The following is a 21,580-nucleotide window of genomic DNA, read 5'->3' as shown; positions in this document are numbered from 1 at the left end:
ACCGGTGACACTACGCGTATGGTTCGATAACAAGTGCGAGATATTCCCACTACCGTACTGCCCGTTGTCGATAGTCCACGGTTGACACTGCCTACCTGAGCCCGCCGACATATCCCGGCCGTCCTCGGAGTCGTGGCGGAGACCTTGCATTCGATAGCGGCAGAGGCCACGACATCTCACCAAATTACGAGGATGAAGGACTCAAGGAGGAAGGGACCATTTGGACGAGAAGGGATCTTGGGTCCGCCCCCGGGCAGGAATTGCACCGGGGCCCGGGCTCGCTTACACAGATCTGGATATCTGTTTGGCCAAGGGGTTCGGGGGGGAAGTAGACTAGAGCAACGTTGGTGGCGAGAATCGCTGTGACCCCGCGCCGGGGGTTACAACGGTGGGACATGAACAGCATCGGCATTGCAAAACTGCGCAAGTACTGTAGCAAGCTGGCTGGTGTCTCCAAGACCGTGGTAACAACTTCTTCTAGACGTTCTCTCCCGAGTGCCGGCGCCGCACCGCCGACACTAACGATTTAAGACCATTGTCTGTGGGCAAAAGTCTACCGCACCTTTGGACGAGCTCGTCTCTTGTGAAGGCGCTGGGTAGCGGCTGAGGCGTCTCCCAACTTTAAGCCAAGCTGAATAAGCCCCGTCTATTTGTGGTCTATCCGTACCTATCAGCATCTGTCTTCCTCCGAAAGGTATGGTGGCGAAGAGAGTGTCGGGAGCTGGAGATCATTCATATGGAACATGGCCCCCCCGGTGAATCTTCTGCACGCTTTGTCCTCTTCCGAGCACCGCCGCTCCACTGTGTACCTTGTCCGCAACGAAATTCCGGCTGTCCGCGTCAGTAAATCCCCACTACAGAGTCTAGGGATCCCCGAAAAGGGATCTTGGAGATTGGTGCAATTGCGGGCAAGACTGAGGGATTTGCGAACAAACTGCCCATTATCCACATAATAAGGGATGTGGATAGCGAGCCGTGCCTCTGGGGAAGACGTTGAGTTTATCTTTGCGATCTTGCTAATGTCTCATAATTCGTCAACTAAGTAAGATCAAATCAGACTGTACGGGTAGATGAACCATCAAATCGGTTACCTCTACCAAAGGCATGTCCAACCGACATTTCAAAATCGGGCAGAGAGAAATCGTACGACTTTTCCCATAGCCCCAAACGCATTCCTCATTGCAACCCATGGAAGACACCGCAAGAGTCCAGAAATTGGAGAGAGAATCTTTGAGGGGATATTTGCCGTCTTAAGGGGGTTTCCTCTCTGCATGATTGTCTGCAAATTCGTCCTGCGCCAATGCGGCACAGCAAACTCTGTTTTTCTTCAACCCTGTATACCAGGTAGCATTCGGAAATCACTACTTGGTCGCCAAGGGGTCAGGACTCAATCCGAGTCGCTGGTGGACTTTCTACGATTCATTCACACCAACCCGCTAGTGCTCAACACAGACAATAGCTCCACCTCACTCCCCTAATGCTTGACGATGGTTGCCTGCATTTATTCAAAGGCGAAAAACGTCCCTCGCCAGCCTCGGCCGAGGCGATGAAGAAAGAGGGGAACGTCGTATTCACAAATCACCGCGTAACAAAAGTGCGAGGTCGTATCCTGAATCTCATTCACCGGCCCCATGCTCCGGGAAACACCACGACGCCTTACTCAGATTGTGATGCTATGCGGACCGAACTAATCCACTTACCGATCCAAGACCGCATAGCAGGCTTCTCTCCGGTGGGCTTTTGCAAAAATACGATTCGTGTAGGGCCAGAACACGGTCGGCCAACAACGTATTTCAGCTCAAATGTGTGTTGGCCTAGGGTTGATGGAATTTCCCATAGTGGTGACTGGGCATAAGCAACAAAGCTGGAGGAGTATCGAGCATGTACGGACGAAATATGAGGCGGTCCTTCGATGGATGATGCGAAGTACCTACCTCATACAGAACCAATGATACCCCGTACAGAATGACTGTATCATCCAGATTTGACAATGCGATTGAACGCACGTGCCCTTCTGCAAGTAACACTGCTTTGTGTGGCTCTACGCTCTATCCTCCAATTCCATCCTGTCTCATCGTGGATGGCCTTCTGCCTGACTGGACCATCTACGCCATGGCTATCCCAGACGTTACCGAACAGTCTTGCCTCCATGGCGTATTGATAGTCCAAATGAAGCACGGAAGCCGGATTTCTGCCCGGATTGTCGGTATTAAGCTTTCAAGTTATCTGGAATAGTCCGCAGCAATCCTTGTCTAGAGGCAGCAGAGGACTGCAGGAACCTGATAGTCGAGAGTCTGCAGTGTTCGAGAATGCGCCATCCTTGACAGGACCCTGGCATCGTCTCGAACGCCATTGCACAACTAGCCACTCACAAGTCTTCTTTTCCATATTTACTAGGGCAAGCCTCGGGTACGCAGAGCCCATGGATCCTGGAGTCTGCACGAAGGAGTATTCCCTACTTGGCAGTGAACCTAGGAGCACAAGATCTCAATGTCGCCTGGTGCTGGCGGAGGAACGACCCTGAATCAGTGTGCTGCCGACCTCTGTTCTCCGGCCAGGGATGCAGCAATGCAACCCAAGCTGCGGAGATTTGAAGAACTTCAGCAAGTTTTCTGCGGGAACCCCCAAGTCTCCTCTCTGCCCTGTTCTCTTACTATCCGTGGAAATCACCGACCGGGAAGTTGCGAGACTAGTCCGTCTCGACCCCAGCCTTACCATGAAACGGGGTCGTAGAGAATGCAGGTCTGTCACGATTGGCGTACCACTAGGCAGGATCGAATACTGAATACTCCCCCTTCCTGTCCATTTGAACACAATGCTCCTGTAGAGGCCTCAGATGGACGTTACCTTGCTTCCTTGTTCAGTGTAAGATCACAGCTAGTCTCCTGGTTTTCTCCTGTTACGGATGGCGATGGTAAGTAACTATGCTCAAGAACACTGACCAAGCGTTCCCAAGATCAAGATCGAAATGCTGAGGGCTCCCCTTTCCCAAGTGTAGCCGATACGAGATACGATCTCTCAGTGACCCAGAAGGAAATTCAAGACCCAACACCTTGTATATATCTCACAAACTCTCCCACGGGCCCATCGCGCAACCCGACCCCCGAGCCTTTTCTTCGACCTCTCCCCGGCCTGCTCTTCCACCCCCGGATTTCAAGTTTGACTTTGGTGCCAAGTCTGCAGAGGCTCAAACTTTACTTTCTTTCCATCAGGGCAGTTCAACTTCCATACTCATTCTTCGACTTTGTGACGAGGGCCAGACATGGAACTCGTCGCTCAGCGGGCCGTTGAGGTTCGGTGGGCTAACGTCGAGGACCTACCATCGACGCCTTTGCAGAAGGTGATCATGGCGATTCTGTTCTTATTCACTTTGACTGCATTCTTGACCTATGCCCTGAGAATGTACAGCAAATGGACATCAAAACAGATTGGACTTGGTAAGTCATCCAACCCAAGCTTTTCTCGTCGAGTGTTCGTCTCATAATTCCATCAGATGACTGGTTCATGACCGGAGCCATGGTAAGACCAGGCCTGCCTCCACCGGCAGAGTGCCGATCACCACCTTTCGGTGTTGCCTGCCCTGACTAACATCAACATGGCAGTTCTTCTCAATGGCACTACTGGCTCCAACATACATGTTCTTCAAGTACTACTACGCCGGCTTCCCTACGGCAGCGCTACCTGCAGACTGGGATCCCGCCCCCATGCTGTTCTGGAATTGGATCATGCAGGTTCTCTACAATCCCATCCTCGCGCTCGTGAAATCATCGATTCTGGTATTTTTGTTACGCCTAGGCGGGCACAAGCGCGGTGTACGATGGACCATTTACGCCCTCAATGCCATCAACCTGGCGACAATGGTGGCCATTTTCTTGGTAGTGCTCTTTCAGACTCTTCCGATAAACGCTTTCTGGGATGCGACTATTCCCAAGCAAAGGGAAATTGATGGACCGCTATTTTACATCGTTAGCGCTATCATCACCATCATCACCGACTTCTTCGTTCTCGCTATTCCGTTTTGGATCTTCCTCGGTTTGAAGATGCGCATGGCCGCTAAGATTGGATTGATAGTGGTATTCCTAGCAGGTGGAGTGTAAGTCATGGCACCTGAAAGATCGTCATGAACCCAGAAGGCCTGGATTGACCTTGTATTTGAACCCTTCGATGCTGACTTTGTGGAAGGTCAATCATTGTGGCCATTCTCCGTGTCCACGAACTCCGAAAGAAGTTTTACAACATCACCCCTGGCTACGATCCCCGAGACGGCATTGGCGACACATACAGCGCAATCGAAGTCAACCTCTCCATCATCGCCGCCTGCGTCCCGGCTTTGCGGCCACTCTTCCGCAAATGGATGCCGGGCATGTTCTCCAACAAGAGCAGCGCCGACAACGCAGGATACAACAGCAGTCAATACGGTCGTTACGGTGCCGGCACTGGGAACGGCACGGGGACCGGTCGACTGAATCGGAATACTGTCGGCAACGGGTTCCCGCTGAAGGACATGCGAAGCACACACACCGAAATCCGAGGCCACTCACCAGACGGTAGTGAAGAGGAGATTATGACCTACAACGGCATCATCAAGACGACCAATGTAAGAGCGAAGACAAAGAATGATTTTATGGTTTGAGGATACTAAGGAGTTTAACAAGGTTCATGTCTCGTATGATGATTCGGTTATGACGGATAAGGACTCAGGACGGGAGCAATTGAATTCGGAGAAGCCGGTGAGGCGCAACAGCAAGTTCGGGGTCGGTTCAAAGTAATGATTGGATTGAAAGAGCACGGGACTTTGGGAAGGGAATTGGTATGAGCGCATGATCAAAAATTACTCATTTCGCTATTTAATGATCTCACTGTGTGTACTGGAAGCGCCAGTTATTTCCTCTGTTCGTAGAAGCTGCGGTGAGCATGATATCCAAACTTTTCTATCAGCATTGATGACACCCTCAACCCCAGACATGAGAATCAGTTTGCTTCGAGACCTGTCAAGATGTCAGCCATGACTAAACGATGGCTTATCAACGTGTATTGACTAATTTCGGACAAATCCGTACTTCTATGCGCGAGGTCGTGAAACGAATTGGCATTGCCATCTAGCAGTCATAGGCCCATCCCAGGCAAGTTCCATCTGTGCAGGCAACGCAGTCCTTCTTTCCATCTACGCATTCCTGACAATAGAAACCATCTCGGGTCTGGTGGGGTTCGACAGCATTGCCAGGAACAGCTGGAGCCGCAGCTGCAAAACCGGTGAGGAGAGCGAGCGTAGTGACGATGGCCGCGAATCTCATATTGAAACGAGTTCCTCTAGATTGATGAAAATAGGTGTCGATGTCAAATATGCAACATGTGCTGAAGGCTAAAACGTACTTGGTTTTCCGACCCAGCAACAGTAGGACATCAGCGCCTTCGGACGACCGGTCTATATAGGTATTTAGTTTGAACATGCCTTACTTAGGAACTTCTTCATCACACATGGCAAGAGTCGCTTCTTCCCTTTTCTTCGCCTTCGGACATCCGGGAAGAGCATACGCTGCGACGAACAGCTGGTAACCTCATCTCTCCCAAGTCGGATACTCTTTTGAGGCAACTCGTGCAGCAATGGCTGTGACATGCATTGATACGAGGTCTTCGAAGAGACAGATTGGGACAACTCTTGGTGGAAAAGCCAGTTTCCAAGCCCCACAGAGGGGAATCAGACGGCTCCGATGCATAAGTGGTGGAAACAGGATAAACCACATGTCAAATAGGGTAGGTGAAAGATGAACGTTGCAACACAGTAGATGGTAGACTATCTACCGCCTTCTCTTGGCCTAAGTCTAGGCGGATATGGTGTTATAGACGGAAAACGGCCAGCGTTAAGATGCATAGCCGTCGGCGCCAACCTTAATTACCCACTGTTCGCTTATATGTTTTGGTTGACAGTGGGACTCAAGAGCAACGAACCAGAAGTCGCATATTCTCGCCAGGCTGCACCAAGCTCCCCATGTCGCATCCGCTCTGAAACTTGTTCACACGCTGTACTGCAATGCTTGACGCCCACGCGATAACCTTCTTTGGTTCTGTATAGTCAATCGAGTTTCATTATTCTATTGTCGACAATTGTGTCCTGTTATTGATACGGAAGCTTGGAGCATCATAATGCAGGCAGCTGGAGAACACGAACTTTGCCAATTTGTGCTGGGTGATTGGGCTAGCACCGCAGGAGGATTGCGCATTCTGACGAAACATGGCTAGTACGCATAGAATAGCTCGATGGCGCATCAGCTGCTCAAGTATTGTTCAATAAACTAGGTAGCGTGAGCGAGTGAATGGGCCTTTATCTAGAAAAACGACTGGGACATGTGACAATTGAATCATGGCATTAGGCATTGGTAAAAAGCTGATGATTGCTTATATCTTTTGACGCAACACGCTAAAATTACAATGCTGCCTATAAATCTCCAGTCGTCTTAACAGTGGTCGGCTTAGCCAGTGCAGCACTGGGTGTCGCATCGCTCGCCCTAAACACAAGTCATTAGGACAGCTAGTCAAGACGAGAACGGAGAATCAAACTTACGGCCTCAGTCGTAGTCTTTGACGGTCCTAAAGAGCGTTCGAATCCCTTGCCTTTACACATTTCGTTCAGGGATTCGGTGATACCATCGGCAAAGCACAAGCAGGCGCCTCCAGTGCAGTATGTGATAGTCGACGAACAGGACTGGGCGGCGACGCCAGCAGCCAGAAGGACAGCCGTGTAGAAGAAAGATAACTGCATATTTTTCGAAGCGTATTGGAGTGAGTGATGCTGTGAAGAGGGTATCTTGAAATTGGCCGTGGGATGGGGAGTTCAAAACCATTTATAACTTGAGCCGACCTCGAACGCCTGTGTCATTTTGTTGATATTGCGTTCCCACAATGCCAACATTGGTGCCACTGGGGAACCGGGATCTACTCAAGATGTATCTGAAATAGCAGGACGACCCTTGTTGAGCCTGGCCACCTGAAGCAACTGCGGCCGGTCAACGTGGGGTCGTCTGGAGATGCCGTTCACTGGGATGGTCTGAGACAGACAGCCGGGCTCGCTCAACCCGCACATCCGACGATCGGGTTCGTCCGACAACCTATCGACCTAGTTGATGACCCTAAGTTTGGACGCAAATTCCGGACTGTTAGAGTAGCTTGTGACGAAATAATAGTACCCTGGATACGAAGCCACAACGGGCGAATTGCTCGAGGACATGTTCGGCCTGGTGAATTCGATGATGGCGTAGACATAACTCACCAAACCGAGTCCCACTAAAGGAGTCTCCGGCTCTATGTTTCACACTCTTTGATTCTATCTTACTTACGTTGTTATCTGTCTATTGGAAAATGCAAGCTGGACAGTCATACAGCAGGCTCGGGTATACGCGCCTTGGGGAGATTGAATGACTTATCAAATTGATGGCGTGAAATAGCTTTCCTCAGACTATCATCTACCGAACCATATCAAACAGTACCTATTTTCTTACTAAGGTAGTCGGCATGACCCTGGTCTTCATCATAAATACATCTGACACTTGCGACGGGATGGACGATTTACTTTCGGACAGAACCCCCGAGATTCAGATCTTCAGGTTGTAGGTAAAAAGACAGCCGTACCACATATTAGCTAATTCATCTTCTTCATGTCTTACATACTATCAAGCTCGTGTTCTCCACCAAGTGCCTCAGATTCCCTGTTGTTTCAGATCCAACGGTACCATGATTCGTAATGATGGCGCCTCATCGGGCAAGTGATTCCGCGAAAACTGACTCAGGAACCACTCAACGTGAAAAGTAGAGACGACTTCAAAAGTCTAAAGAATGGGATTCTAGTGGGTATGTCCACCAGTAAAGAAGTACTTAATACGGCGGTTGGGAACTCCTTGGCAACGCTATGGTACTCGCACACGCGTGACGCCATGCGCGCTATGCGAAAAGCCGGTTGCTGCGCGACTCGCAATACAATCTGGAGCAGTCTTTGCTCCTGAGGTTTTCCTAGAAAGAATCTTGAAGACATGGTCTGAATCTTAACAACCGCGGGTATTCACATTCCAAAAGCTCTCGGGGACGTGGCTGAACTAAGTTATAGGCTGACGAGGCCTTTTGACTTTGGTCTCTGTTACTTGAGTTGCCGTTATTTTAACCATTGGCGTCAGCGAGAATAGCCCTTCCATACTTTAATATTGAACTCTAAGTCTCACAACCAGCACCGTGCACCAGCACACTACGGTTTTTTTCCTGTGTTGAAATCTGCACATCAAGAGCAGGGTTACCCTGAAAGAAGTTGACCGGTTTCAGCCCTATCATCATTTTCTCGCACGGCATCACCGGCCAGTCTTCGATACGAGGGTTATGCGTAGACCCAAACGTGTGCCAGATTACGATATCCTCGTTGCGCACCGAAGACGAGTCACCGTCCTTCCGTTGCTCTATCCAGGATCCGATGCCATCGTCTCCGGTTGACTGCATGGTGAACCTCCCGGCCGGGAAGAATTCGTCGTCGTGATGTCGTGTCACCCAGACAGCGTGAGATGTGTACCTTGCACGCTTGCCGTGCCATGAGTTTGGCTGGGCGAGGAGAAGCTGGCTGTAGTGGGGTAGAAGCTTGAAGCCGACAGAAGTTCCTGTAGTTGAATTGGTGACATTCTCATTGACAATCTTGAAAGTTTTGTTCGTGTTGAAATCGAGATCCAAGCCTGCCTCTTTCTCAATGACTTGTGACGTTGTGGTGTATCCTACACCAAAAGGGTTATACGTGTCTGTCTCTCCACTGAAGGGAATCGGGTGAGACTCTTCGACAACCAAGGAGTTTTGAGGCCCATCGATAGCAGCGTCCATCCTCAAGCAGAAGATGTGTTGGTGATACGGCGCCAACACACCTGGGGCGACAATGGTCCCCCATGGAACCTTGGTGTCAAGATCAATTGGTGCTGTCGACATGATGCCCGTGGCACGGACTTCGTAGAAGATGGACCCATCCTGCTGAAAATAGAAGAGGAAGATGTACTCGTAGTTGCTGACCGTGATGATTGTCTGCAGTACCAGAACTCTAGATCTCGTGACTACAGCGTTCCCCGTCCGGAAGTTTGTATGCTTCCAAAGAATACCATCATCAATTTCGTGACAGCAAATAACGTTTGGCATCTTCAAAGGTTCTCCGGATGAGGTGCTGAGCCAGCCGTCAAAGTACTTGATATGCCCGAGACAATCGCAGCCCAACTTGAGATTATTGGCGTTGATTCCTGCGCCGTCGTTTCCCAAATCAAAAGCGGCTTTCCGAGGGTAGGGGCATCGAGGATCTCCGTAAGGCACGAACATTTCGGCTAGAGATAGACGATGAAATAGACTGCGGCCCTCGAAACGGATGTCGTGAAGAGTCATGCCCTCTCTATAGTTGAAGCCGACTCTCAATGTCCACTTTTCCCAAGAAACATGGTTTTCCTCGATACTGAACGACGGACCCTCGGGCTGGGAGACGTGGTACGGCTTTGTCGTTGTCCTGCGCTCTTGTACGAAATCTGGATGATACTCGCTGTTGGAATGGATTTTGCGGCGATCAAATTCCTTGCCCTCGTCACTGAGCTTATCGTGCTCTCCAGAAGGCAGTCGGTAGATTTTGACCACTTCGAGGGAGTTAGATACCTCCGCACATATGTCCAACGGGTAGGCATAGTAATTCGCGTCGGGGTTGTCAGAGAGTCGCATATAAAACCATGCCTAAAGTATTTAGTTCAATATTTTATATGCGCGGAATATGTTGTAATTTCACCATTGTCCAGCGGTCTTTCATATCCTTCATGCCGTCGGTAGCATATGCCCATGGCTCAACGACAACGGTAGCGCCTTCTGGTAGTTTGAGGGCACTGATCTCGCGTTGAATGTTCTCATCTGCCAGGCAAGCCGCATCAACTTGTGCCATAAAGTCAGTGTCGATGAAGGAATGGCGACCTGGCAGCGGGGTGGTAGAAGCGACGGTCGCAGTGTCCAAGTTGACAATCATCTCGTGCAAAGTTTTGGCGACGTAAGCCTGCACTCTGGCCTGTCTTTCCGGGTGGACGGCATCTCTATTACCGCCATGCTCGCTGTCGAGGAACTTGACCAGATCTTTCTTTGGTGGCTCAACGAGAGAGATTGCTCGATAGAATATCTTCTTGCCGTGGTTCGACTCACGGACGATTCCGGCGGCCTGCATTATGTCAACAATCATATCGCATACGTAGCTCCTATCGCATTGATTTCTTGAAGATCACTCACCTGGCTGATTTCTTCTGGTCGCAGAGGATCAAGTGGATGGGGTTTCCCCTTCATGTTGGCGTCTCCCATGTTTATTCTTCACCACTAGGAGTAACAAGGAGGTAACCTGGCGGATGGTACTGAAGAGGAGTAAACTTTGGCCATCGGTACATCGAATGAGAGGTAGAGAGACTTTAAATAGGTTGTCTGAGGCAATTGCCGGCGATTTAACTTCCCAATGGCGCCGAAAGCGGCACATGTGACTATCTCGGGGTTGATAAGCCGGTCATTCGGAACGATAGTGCACCCCCGCACCGGACGGCGTGCATCGCTGTCCCCGAAGGGTAGTTAGAGCCTCAAAAGTGGAGAACTTCTTCCGGTGCCGTTCCGCAAAGGTAAGGAATTGTCGAGACAATAGCCGGTTCTCCGGTCGTCAACCCAGTTCTTCACTCATAATACCGGTCCGGCCTGTCTGTCCTGCACCGGGTCGAGATGTCTTCTGCGCCCTTCGGGTGGACCATCTACCACCTCGTCTGGCCGTTCATGGTGAACCTGTGCCGCCCAAAACACAAATTCGATCATATCATTAGGAAGACTAGTGGGCAGGTGTAGTTTTCATATCTGTTAAATTACTATTCCTAACCATAAGCATTCTAAGTTCGTTACACAAATTGAACTCCGTCAGGCCTTCCCTTGCCCGCCGATCTCACCCCTTAGGTACACTAGGAAAAGCCCCTTCTGACAATGTCAGCCGCATAAATCCTGACTCCTCGGCTTTCCAGGTTCTGCCTCATTGATAAATCCGTTAAGTATCTTGAACTAGTCATAGTTAAGGCCACCTCTTTATTCCAGTTATTCTATATCAAATGTGCTCAAATACTGGCTCTCAGCGTAAGCCAACCGCCTAGAAGAAGGGAGCGGGCAGCAAAATAACAAACACCGCCCAAGAAGAGAATAGCAAGATAAAATCCCGAGAGCGCTGTTCCGCCCATACTCTCCAGCATCTGTCCACCGATGGGTACGGTTACTAGCAACGAGAAACTGACTACGAAGTTCATGGTGCCTTGAAGTCATATCGTTAGTCAACAAAGAAGGCGATAGCGATGGAAGAGCATCACTTACCCAAGTACCTCCCGTAATCCTTTGGCTCGCAAGTCTTTCCTAAACAGACTAAGCTGTGTCAGCAGTTTCGTCCAACAATATAGAGATCATGGAGATTTCTTACCTGGTGTGCTCGAAAGAAAGGATCCCGATCCGTAGCCCCAAAGCGCGGCAAAGGCATACAAAGCACCGATATGCTTGGTTCCAAAAGGTACGAAAACGACCCCAGTAAACACAATCGTAATACCTATCATGATGAGGAGGATGTTGAGGTGGCCAATTCTATCGCCGATTACGCCGGTCATGATGCGACCGAAACATGAAGTACCGTTCAGAATGGCCACGAGGGAGAACCCAATGTTCGAAGGGAAGCCTGCAGCAATGGCAAAAGTAGGCAATAGGCCGGTAATTCCAAAGAGAACAAATTCCAGCATGAAGAGACCACCGGCCATAAAGCCGAATGGAGGGGAGCGGAAGGCGGAGAAATTGAGCAGGGCTCCGACTCTCCCAACGGGTGCTCCAGAGACAGGAGTGGACAGGCGAGGGTAGGGGAGGAAACAAATGACGCCCAGAACCATAATACCAAGGACTAGGAATCCCATGATCCTCATGGACCACTGCCAGCCCAGTCGAGGCAGGATGGACCGAAGCATCATCGAGATGGTCACACCCCCGAACGAGGATCCGGACAGGGCGACTCCCATGGCAAGCCCCTTGCGGCGGTTAAAGAGCTTTCCGATAACTGCCACAGCGACTGTTGATGTGAGGGCACCGCCGATGCCGCCTAGTACTCCCAAGCAAAGAATGAAGTGCCAGTATTGCGTGCATTCACCCATGATGAAGAACACGGGCACATAGAGTGCCACGGAGATGGGAGCCAGCCACTTCGTCCCATAGGCATCCATCAATGGTCCGGCTTGGATTCCAAGGAACAGCGCAAGTGAGGTGAAGATCCCGCTGATCCAACCTAGATCGCGGGTGGAGTACTCACTCAGCTGATGTAGCTGGAGGTATGACTGAACAGTTCCAACAGATTGCATGAACCCTATTAAATCATCAGCATAGTCTCAGAGAAACAAGGGTATCATGAAGACGCTTACCGTATGATGGGTAAAGAAACATAAATGATCCTAAAACACATAGCCAGGCCAATGGGCTAGATTCGGGGTCGTGATGGCGAGAACTCGTCGGACTGCGCATCGCCCCCAGCTCAATAGCGCCCGGCGCATCGTGGGATTCGGTCACAGCCACTCTATCTCGCTCCTCTGAGGCGCCCATCGTGGCTTTCGAGAACGATTCCGGAATTTGACGGTAAGTACGTGATATGTGCCAGAGAGAACGTTCAGTTCGGTGCACGAAGTTTTCTCCTCTTTAGTCGTATCTCGGGATCCAAGGCCGTCTGGCCGGGATGCCTGCCGAAGACGGCGTATGCACCTAGTAAGAGTCATTCAACCATGTCAACCACGCCTTGCAAACCTTGCGTCTCATAGGAACCACCGTATGTGGCAGAAAGTGGGGTCCCACGCCCTAGGCTTATCAAGTGTTCGCCCTAGGTTGATGGAGTCGATCTAGAATCTCTTTCAGAAAGAGTCTGCATGTCTCCACGTCCGATGGGCGGAGATGGGTTGGGGTAATAGTGTTCGTTGGGTTTCCTCGGGAAACTCTTCCCAGTAAGGCAGTTTTGCGCGGACACTATAGGGTTCACAAAGAAGACAATAACTTTTAGCTTTCCACTAGTTTGAAAGCCTGTGGCTTATGTGCATTCTTGAATGTAATATATTGACACACAAGTCGGGATGTATATACATGAAATCACCCCGCGCTTGTTTAGATATTTACACAGATTACAAGTAAGAAGCCTCAACCAAGAAACCAACGGTGAACTTGGAGTGGCGGAGGACGGCAGACCACTGGATAGTGTCGTAGCTCTGTTGCATGTCAAGTCAGCATTTGATCGATTGCTAAAGTGGGAATGCCGGCAACTTACGTCGTTGGGGCTGTGGATGTAGGGGGTGGAGGTGTCGATGGGCTCATCGCAGACGTAGGCGGCAGCTGTCGGATCAAATTAGCCATTAAGTTTCACACTTCCCAAAATATTGGCGTCAACTTACGGAAGCCGTTGGAGCGGGCGCTGGCGTGGTCGGAGCACCCGTATCCGCAGACGTCGCTGGTGGGCGCGCTACCGGTGTACTGAGTTCCAATGAGACGGACGTAGGTGGTAAGAGCGGAATCAACTATCAGGAGTCAGCGATACTACTACATGCGTGCATGTCATCCATAAGTGATGAGCTTACCGTAGTCGTTGTAGACTGAGAGCTTTCCAGAAGGAGAGTAACCGGCCATATCCTGGTTGACGAAGGCAAGGACGGTCTTTCCGGCGGACTTATAGTTGGCGAAGACAGCCTGGGAGCCGAGAAGGCCGCCCTCCTCACCGGCGTAGAAGTGGAACTCGAGAGTGTTCTTGGGCTTGAAGCCAGCGTTGGCGAGGACGCGGAGAGCCTCGAGAATGACAACGACACCGGAGCCGTTGTCGTCAGCACCGGGTCCACGGGCAGTGGAAGATCCTCCGGTGGAGTCGAAGTGGGCACCAACAATGACTGATGGTCACGATTAGCACATAGAAGGCTACGATGGAGACGGACGGTTCGACATACCCAGGTCGGAGCTGGTTCCGGGAATCTTGACGATGATTGACGGCTGGCTGAAGGAGTGGGTGAACTGGGTGACCGTGATGGCTGAGTTGGCAGCAGCAACAGTCTTGACCTGGTTGAACAACCAGGTGGCGGCTTGGGTACCGTAGGTGGAGCGGTAGTAGCGGTTGTAGAAGCTAGAAATTATCAGCACGCACTCGCTAGTTGGATTAGGGCTCCTGAGTGACTTACTCGGTCAAAGTCTTCAACCAGGTCTGGGGGTTGGTGTTGGAGACCGACGCGATGAGGGTGTTTGCCTCGGTGACGTGGGACAGAGTGGTGGGGTATGTCACTCTGGCCTCAAGGACCTCCTCAGGCGGGGTGGACAGGACCGCCAAGACCTCCTCGTCCTTTGACGGGTTAGCGTATTCCATGAATCAACGGGAAACAGTTGAGACTTACGACGATGTCGGTGATGTCAATGAAGCCGACGTGCTTGTTGACATACTCCTCAATCTTCTGGTCCTCCGTGACCCAAGTGCCGGCGTCGGTCTCGGACGTCTTGATCAGACGGAGCGCAGGGTCAACTTGGGTCTCCTCAGTGGCAGGCGCAGCCAGGGCAACCCTGGAGGCCGCGAGAATCGCGAGAGCAGCGTTGAGATGCATCGTGCAGATTGTCCTGTTGATAAGCGGCGTCCGTTGATAAATGGTGCAGGTGCAACGAAGAGAGCAAGAGAACCTTTATGGCCAAGAATCTGGTGAGAAGCCTTCTTTAAATACACTCATCACGACCCTAAAGAGAAGCGAAGCATATACGGCCTCCCGCCCAGCACTTGCGGGATGTGGAGGATCAGCCAGGACGGCGGCAGGACCCGTTGGCCCAAACAGGCATCTCATTATGCCAACGGCTTTCGCCGTCATGGCACGCAATACAATGAGTAGACAGAAACAGGAAGTCCGTTACTCAGAAGCCCACAAACACCGTTCAGTCTCTCGGGGAATGGAGAGCATGCGGCAGGAGCATTTAAGCTTATCATGATCGCCAAGGCCGCGCGAACTTTAGGAGCTGCCCAACGGAGCTAGTGTCGGCTGTTGGCTGGGTCATTGATGCTACCCCGGCCGGCAGTCCCGCACACTCAGACTAGGTTTTTTGAAGACATTATTGGATGCTGCTTGGGGTGTAATGTCGCTGAACGCGATTTGGGTTCTTGGCAAATCCACATCACGGAGCCTGTGAGCTGTTTTCTGCGCTGGAAAGAAATGTGTCTCTATGATGCGCTGCTGAGTTACGTCCTGCTACGTTAGGACGTTTGACTACCTTATGAGGGTGAAGGCTGCAACTTTGCGAGCATTTTGATACGCCCTGGTATCTTTCTCGTGTAAAGAGAACTGTATCATTCTCCATCACACTGTAAATTGGGACCTCCTAGACGTCAATTCTCACAGGCACATTGAAGTCTGCCAAGGATGGAAGCCTACAGGGAGTTTGACTCGTCCAAATCCTGGCCTCCTCGACAATGCAACGGGAACGCTCCATGCCTTCTTTCAAATAACCTCAAACCTACCCACCCATTCCTCTCCACGTACAATATGGCTGCATGATCAATACGACAAACGCAGGCGGCATAGGATTCCCATACGTTTGCAAGTCTCTGCAACGAGGCAATAGTACTTCTCGCCACACTATACCTCGGTGCCTTCCGTCAATTGCCGCAATTGTCCAGATGTAATCCAGTTGCGATAAGACAACACATCCCGCCGTCCGTTGGTTGCCGTGTATCCAGATAGTCATGACCACCACCACTGGTAAAGTGTCTTAAGCCATGATTTTGAAGGCATCGGATTCGAGTCCGGAACCTTTGGATCCGATCTCTTTCCAGCTTCTTGACGAGTGACACTGGCTCTAAAGTCTTCCTGGAACTGTGTCATCGCGTTAACTCCCTTCCAGATATCTTCCGAAGCCATATCACGCTGGCCAGTTTTTGCCAATCCTTGAGCTAGCAGTGAGATATCTTTGATGTCCCGTCCACTGACATTCAACACCGATAACTGGACGAGGAGCTCTTCTTTGACCCAAATAGGACGCTGTCCACGACATGCTCGTGTTATCCAGGTATCCCAGAGTTGTCTTCTCGCTGCTTCGGATAGGGGCTCGTAGGAGAGCGCCAGGTGAATTCGGGACATGAAAGCGCTATCAATCGTTCCAACCCGGTTGGTTGTTAAGAACAGTGTCCCTTCGAAGTACTCAAGGGTGCGCAGCAGCACTGGCCATATCAGTACTGAGTCTCTTCTCCACGACTGTCTCAAACTTGCTCTGTGACCCCAGATGGCCCGCTCATCTCATCACATCACAGAGGAAGTTCCAAACTTGGACAGAAGTGCAGCGAGTGATTTCAGAATAGTTATGAGGGGCAATAGTGGTTTGTATATTTATGAATGTCTTGCATTCTTCTGTTAGCGTGATGTCTGCAACACAGGCCATGCCTAATGACATGTACGTCCCGGTCTCTCGCTGAGCATCAGTAGTGTAGGTAGTTGTAGTGTAGTATGTACTCAAAAAGCAGACCCGACTCAACGTATCCAGTACCCAATCATATTCTCATGAATGTACGCCGGTCGTGATATGTCGTAAGGGAATGTACCCATGCATCCAGTTGAAGTCTTACTTCGCAGAACGCTTCACCTTGCGCTTCATCTTGCGCTTCACCTCGCGCCTCTCCTCAGCCCAGTAAGGGTACCCCCCACACTCCCCACTCTGATCCCACTCCTTCCTCAACAACCGATCAACCTTAACAACCTGCTTATCATACCACAAATCCAACCAAATCGCATTCTTCCTCTTCTCCTCCTTCAATTCCCTCATCCGCCTCCGGTAGCACTTCTCAATCCTCTTCGCCATCAAGATGTCATTATTCGACATCTTCCTCGGGTACATATCCGCAGCAGAAGAACCGAGTCCACCAGGCCAGAACTGCATGTTGCAGCCCTGCATCCTCATTCCGTAATCCTCGTCCATGTGCGCGTGGTCGTGGAGCTGGCATTCTTTGAGGTAGGCTAGCTCTTCGCGGAGTTTGTCCTGTTGCGTAATGGCGAGGCAGCGGACGCGTCCTGTGCGCTGGGCGAGGTCTGACGTGGCGGTGCCATGCTGTTGGATTGCGTCCAGGCCTTTGTAGACTTCCGGGTCTGGAACGAGGAAGCCCTTAGGCCGGGGGTAGGGGACCATGTGGTTGAAGATGCGGAGCATTGTGAATGTTTGTTTGTTTGGTGAGGGTGATGGGCTTGGTGAGGTGAGATGGGTTGAACTGGGGAGAAGACTCTGTAGTCCTGACCAGGTTTGCTGAGGCTGAGGAGTATTGGTAGAGGTAGATGAGATTGGCTGAGAAGCCTGTGAACTTCTGACCAGGAAGTGTGATGAGGTGTAGTTGGTGTTTTTTATGAATTGTAAGAGTGACAGCATGTAAGTTGTAGAACAGCTAGACCGACTCTGTCTGATAAAGTATCAAGCTCTGATGGTTCGGTAATGTGGTGAAGTGGTATTGTGCAGAACTCCAGAGAGCTTCTGAACGTAGAGAGTGAACCGAATACTAGTGAGTTGTACTAGACAGGAGAGAGTGGTGCTTCTCCTGGAACAACCAAACAATCTGGCAGGGATGGTCCGAATTATATAGCCTCCCATATGCCGTCAAGGTACAACACCGTTTCCTAGGGTACACCACCAGACCAACTATTGTATAACTTTATGAGGGTAAAGCACCATCTTCTTCTCTTTATCAGCAAAGTTTGAGCGGCAACTTGCTCATCGAGGACCTTGCTGGGGCATCATCACCATCGGAGTTGAGTATGGTGGGAGTTGGTTCCATGGCATCAGCAAACGATAAATGCATTTCCTTCGGCATCGAGGCCGAAGAGGTTGGTAATGATCGTGACATGGTGTTAAGTCTGAATAAAGAAGAATGGTTCAACAACAGCTGGTCCGGATTCTGCCTATGAACCTGCCTACCCTATGCGTCATGGGAGCATTAGAAGTCAGCGTAATCGAAATTGAATGCGTCGCTTGCCCTCGCCAATATCCTTACAACTGCCTGTGGTAGCGGCATTGAAACACAAGGGAGGCGTACAACATCGAACTTGTGACAAAGGCAAGTCAGAAAGAGCAAAAGAAAGAAACATAAAGTATGGAGAGCTGAGCTCGGATCCAGTTGTTCTATCTCTACGTCTATAGTCTTCATATTGTCTAGTGCTGTATTTGTCGCCGCCAAGATCCGACGTCTTGTACTGTTACTCCGTGGCCAATGCTTGAAAGAACAAAGTGAATCCAACCAAATCTAAACGAACGCTACCGACAAACGCCACAGTGCTATTTCATATGCTTGCCCTTCTATACGCCTTCTTAAACGCCAATGAATCCTCCTCCTGTGCCCAGCTCTCTGCTGCGAACCCCAACTCCACATCCGGCTCGTGCTTCCACCTCGGATTGTTGAAAAGCTTCCCAAAGAGTGGCGAGAGCCAAAACCATGCCGGTATAACCGTGTGAAATCGCACTAACTAGAAGCTGAGTAGGCCACTTCTTCTCTTACCCAGAGGGTAAACCATGAGGGCGCTCATAAATAACCCAACGGTGATGCCAATAGCGACCTGAATAACGCTAAGAAGAACCGCAAAGGCCGAGTTGTTAAGGTCTGAACTGTCGGTTGATGTCGAAGTACCGTTATTGTTCGTGATCTGATCAGCCGACGTGACACCTGCCAATAATGACCCGCCAGCCGCGAGACCACTAGGGACCTGCACAAATATAGCTGGAAGCATAGCGGCGGCGGCGAGTCCATATCCGACGGTGCGCTTCCGCTCCGGGACGACACCTTGGGCCTTGTCCTTCTCGGAGAAGGCCGTGGTGGTGGGTGTTGCTGGCGCCGATCCTTCGGGAGTGTTCTCTCCGGGGGTATGGACGCCAGTGGGACCGGCAGCTCCGGCGGTTTGGCCAGACATTTGGTACATTTCCGGACGAGGACGCTCGTTGCGACGGCGGCTAGCGCTAACGAAGCGCGGGGCCATGCGAAGATCCCACCAGTCGAGGAAGTCGAGGAAATAGTTGTGAGCATGGCGGCCAAGGCGGGAGTAGAGGTTAGCTAGCAATCCCACGGTAAGGGCGCCAAGCATGTTCGAGATCTGAGCGTTGCCGACAAAGAAGTCAGACGAGTAGCTGTTAACGAGGAAGCCGGCGAGTGAGATGGTGATCATGACAGGTGTCTGCTTCCACTTGGCCTGATTGATAATACAGAGGCAGAGGGTGAAGCCTGGCACAAACAACAGGTACCAATTCCTATTAAGCGGGTTGGTGCAGGTCGTTCTCGACTCTGCGTGGCGGTCGATCATGCCGTAGAGCGCAGTGCCAATCGTAGTTCCGTATCCGAGGAAGAGCGTGTAGATCATTGCATAAACCATGCGAACACTGCCGGCGACCAAGTTGTGGCTTTGCAACTCCAAACTGCTACAGAGGACCATGTAACCTGGAAGAATGAGGGCAATGGAGCTCTGCGCCAGTGCGGAGAAGCAAAATAATTCGCCATTGTTGATGGAGCCGAAGGCGCGGGCCAAGAAGGAGGTGACGATGGAGGCGGTGATTTCAAAGACGTTCGCATACAGCTCGTTGCTCGGGGCAAGGATCAATTGCATCCAGCCCAGGATGCAACCAAGAATGAAAGCGATGGGCAAGTCGATGAAGCGTCCCTGAAAGGCGAAGGGGGCGACACACACACTGGCGAGGCCATAGACGGGCACGCGCATCCAATTGCCGAACTTGAGCTTGCGAGCTGTAATGCTCTCCAACATGATGGTAGCCTCATCGGCGCTGATCAAATCGTGGACAACCTGCTTATAGATGTCATGCACGTCGCGCAGCTTGCCCAAATCGACACCGTGTGCCGAGCGGACGATCTTGACCTCGGTGGTGTGGGTCGCGCTGTCGTCGAAACTGATAATCATACAGCCGGGAATGTAGAGGAACTGACCCTCGATCTCGAGGACTCGTGCCGACATCTTCATGTACTCCTCCAATCTGTGGGTTGGAGCTCCGTACATCATCAGCGCCCTGCACAGCTTGACGAGATACTTATGCCTCGACAAGATCTGAGCAATGTGCTTAGTAATGCGGTGCTTGTCTTCAGACTTTGATGACTTTGGTGAAGATCCGCCCCAGACTCCAGACTTTTTTCTCTTCGGCCGTGACGGGGGCTCGGTCTTGAGCTTCTCGGTGAAGCCCTGGCTAAACACACTCGAAGCCGGCCCTGCCATAGCGGACGACGACTTCATAAGCTCAGCCAGAGCCATGGAGGAACGAGAGCCTTGCTTCTTGTGGTAGTTGAACAAGCCACTGTTGGGGCGAGAAGGCCGAGGTGATCCAGGGGTTGAGGGCGCAGCGGAGGCTGGCATAGAGCCCGGAGGCGAGTGATTGGGCGTAGCTGTAGCTGGTGTGTTGGAACCCGGCGTGTTTCGACCACTGCTACCGCCGCTGCCATTCTCGTTGTAGAGCTTGAGGAGCGACGATAGAATGCCTCCGTGATACTGCTTCGGGGGCGGAACATAGTCGTGAGCGTAAGACTGCTCCAAAGTGGGCGTGGCGGTGCCAGATCGGGCACCTGCAGGCGCCTCGTACTTGAAGTAGTCATTCGGTCCTCGGCCACCCTTCTTTGCTCGTCTAGTGTGAGATCGGACGAGATTCTCGGCATCCAAGTGCGAGTTCTTTCTGGGACGGGACCGGACCTTTCGTCGCTCATCCGACCCATCAACCGCAGAGCTCAAGCCGGTGACGTGGTCGGTTTCCTCATCATCGCTAAATGGGTTGTAACCATCGATGGAGTTGCGACGAGAAGGGGGTGAGGAGTAGTTCTCGACACTAACAGCCAAGCGATTGGCACGCTGGCGGGCCTCCAAACCCGAACGCTGCTGCCGCTCGCCGGCAGTTTGCTCAGCGAGGTCGGCTTTCTGTCTTTCCTCGGGTGCATCGTAGCTGGTGTTACGGCGGAGCACGGGCCGGGGCCGGGCAGGTGTCTCGGAAGGATTGTTCTCCTGGTTCTCCGAAATCAAGACCTGGGTTAAAGCACGACGTAGCTCACCGGCATCTGGAGCTCCCGCTGGGGTTGCGTCGTTGTCTCGTCTTGGAGTAGCAATGCGTCCAGGTGTATCAAAGGGGTTAACTTCGGGGGACATTGACTGCGCGAAGTAGTCATCGTCAATCACGATGCTTGGTGGCCGATTGTCTACCAGGGGTGTCTGGCTAGGCTGAGGGCTGTCGGCATGGAAGCCAACCTTCTTCTTCTCCTTCTTCTCTTTTCGAGCCTGCGGTGTTGCCGACGAAGGGTGAAGCAATGGCGGAGTTCGAAGTTTGGGCTGTTCCTGTGCTGGATTCTCGAAAGGATTCGGCGGTGTGTTGCTGGAGCCGGAGCTCGTCTGGCCGGACTCTTGAGGCGAGCCTGGCATGTTGTCTAAAGAGGAAACGATCGCCGTTTCCAGGCTCTTGGTTGATTCAGCTCGATTATCCTCAATTGAGTATGAAGATATCGCAGGTGGCGGTACAAGAGCCTCTATACAAGATAGTCGTGACTGGATGG

General features: G+C 51.5%; 9 protein-coding genes across 9 annotated transcripts; 1 reads left to right on the top strand and 8 right to left on the bottom strand.

Annotated features, from left to right (window-relative positions):
* Nucleotides 1-184: 184 nt before the first annotated feature.
* On the bottom strand, nt 185-412 carry CPAR01_09530 (uncharacterized protein; the record flags this gene model as incomplete). The annotated part of the gene is made up of 1 exon (XM_060493795.1): nt 185-412. One exon carries the CDS (start codon nt 410-412, stop codon nt 185-187), a length of 228 nt encoding a protein of 75 aa, XP_060347925.1.
* A 2,850-nt stretch (nt 413-3,262) lies between these two features.
* CPAR01_09529 (uncharacterized protein) lies at nt 3,263-4,769 on the top strand (the record flags this gene model as incomplete). The annotated part of the gene is made up of 5 exons (XM_060493794.1): nt 3,263-3,437; nt 3,494-3,519; nt 3,603-4,093; nt 4,183-4,597; nt 4,656-4,769. The coding sequence occupies 5 exons, from the start codon at nt 3,263-3,265 to the stop codon at nt 4,767-4,769; spliced, it is 1,221 nt and encodes a 406-aa protein (XP_060347924.1).
* A 330-nt stretch (nt 4,770-5,099) lies between these two features.
* On the bottom strand, nt 5,100-5,450 carry CPAR01_09528 (uncharacterized protein; the record flags this gene model as incomplete). Its single annotated transcript, XM_060493793.1, has 2 exons — nt 5,100-5,310; nt 5,374-5,450. The coding sequence occupies 2 exons, from the start codon at nt 5,448-5,450 to the stop codon at nt 5,100-5,102; spliced, it is 288 nt and encodes a 95-aa protein (XP_060347923.1).
* A 1,020-nt stretch (nt 5,451-6,470) lies between these two features.
* CPAR01_09527 (uncharacterized protein) lies at nt 6,471-6,760 on the bottom strand (the record flags this gene model as incomplete). Its single annotated transcript, XM_060493792.1, has 2 exons — nt 6,471-6,506; nt 6,563-6,760. The coding sequence occupies 2 exons, from the start codon at nt 6,758-6,760 to the stop codon at nt 6,471-6,473; spliced, it is 234 nt and encodes a 77-aa protein (XP_060347922.1).
* Nucleotides 6,761-8,199: 1,439 nt separating this feature from the next.
* CPAR01_09526 (copper amine oxidase) lies at nt 8,200-10,332 on the bottom strand (the record flags this gene model as incomplete). Its single annotated transcript, XM_060493791.1, has 3 exons — nt 8,200-9,726; nt 9,779-10,195; nt 10,264-10,332. 3 exons carry the CDS (start codon nt 10,330-10,332, stop codon nt 8,200-8,202), a joined length of 2,013 nt encoding a protein of 670 aa, XP_060347921.1.
* Nucleotides 10,333-11,114: 782 nt separating this feature from the next.
* CPAR01_09525 (major facilitator superfamily transporter) lies at nt 11,115-12,621 on the bottom strand (the record flags this gene model as incomplete). The annotated part of the gene is made up of 4 exons (XM_060493790.1): nt 11,115-11,305; nt 11,365-11,412; nt 11,468-12,388; nt 12,444-12,621. 4 exons carry the CDS (start codon nt 12,619-12,621, stop codon nt 11,115-11,117), a joined length of 1,338 nt encoding a protein of 445 aa, XP_060347920.1.
* A 566-nt stretch (nt 12,622-13,187) lies between these two features.
* CPAR01_09524 (peptidase family M28) lies at nt 13,188-14,639 on the bottom strand (the record flags this gene model as incomplete). The annotated part of the gene is made up of 7 exons (XM_060493789.1): nt 13,188-13,271; nt 13,331-13,395; nt 13,455-13,577; nt 13,638-13,940; nt 13,998-14,170; nt 14,226-14,383; nt 14,436-14,639. The coding sequence occupies 7 exons, from the start codon at nt 14,637-14,639 to the stop codon at nt 13,188-13,190; spliced, it is 1,110 nt and encodes a 369-aa protein (XP_060347919.1).
* Nucleotides 14,640-15,761: 1,122 nt separating this feature from the next.
* On the bottom strand, nt 15,762-17,217 carry CPAR01_09523 (uncharacterized protein; the record flags this gene model as incomplete). The annotated part of the gene is made up of 3 exons (XM_060493788.1): nt 15,762-16,237; nt 16,472-16,485; nt 16,640-17,217. The coding sequence occupies 3 exons, from the start codon at nt 17,215-17,217 to the stop codon at nt 15,762-15,764; spliced, it is 1,068 nt and encodes a 355-aa protein (XP_060347918.1).
* A 1,301-nt stretch (nt 17,218-18,518) lies between these two features.
* Nucleotides 18,519-21,449, bottom strand: CPAR01_09522 (uncharacterized protein; the record flags this gene model as incomplete). Its single annotated transcript, XM_060493787.1, has 1 exon — nt 18,519-21,449. One exon carries the CDS (start codon nt 21,447-21,449, stop codon nt 18,519-18,521), a length of 2,931 nt encoding a protein of 976 aa, XP_060347917.1.
* Between the last annotated feature and the right edge of the window lie 131 nt (nt 21,450-21,580).

This window comes from Colletotrichum paranaense (assembly GCF_030867605.1).
Source record: "Colletotrichum paranaense strain IMI 384185 chromosome Unknown Scaffold_7.1, whole genome shotgun sequence".
Taxonomy (NCBI): domain Eukaryota; kingdom Fungi; phylum Ascomycota; class Sordariomycetes; order Glomerellales; family Glomerellaceae; genus Colletotrichum; species Colletotrichum paranaense.
Note: the sequence above shows the minus strand (reverse complement) of the source record. Positions and strands in the feature narration are given on the sequence as shown.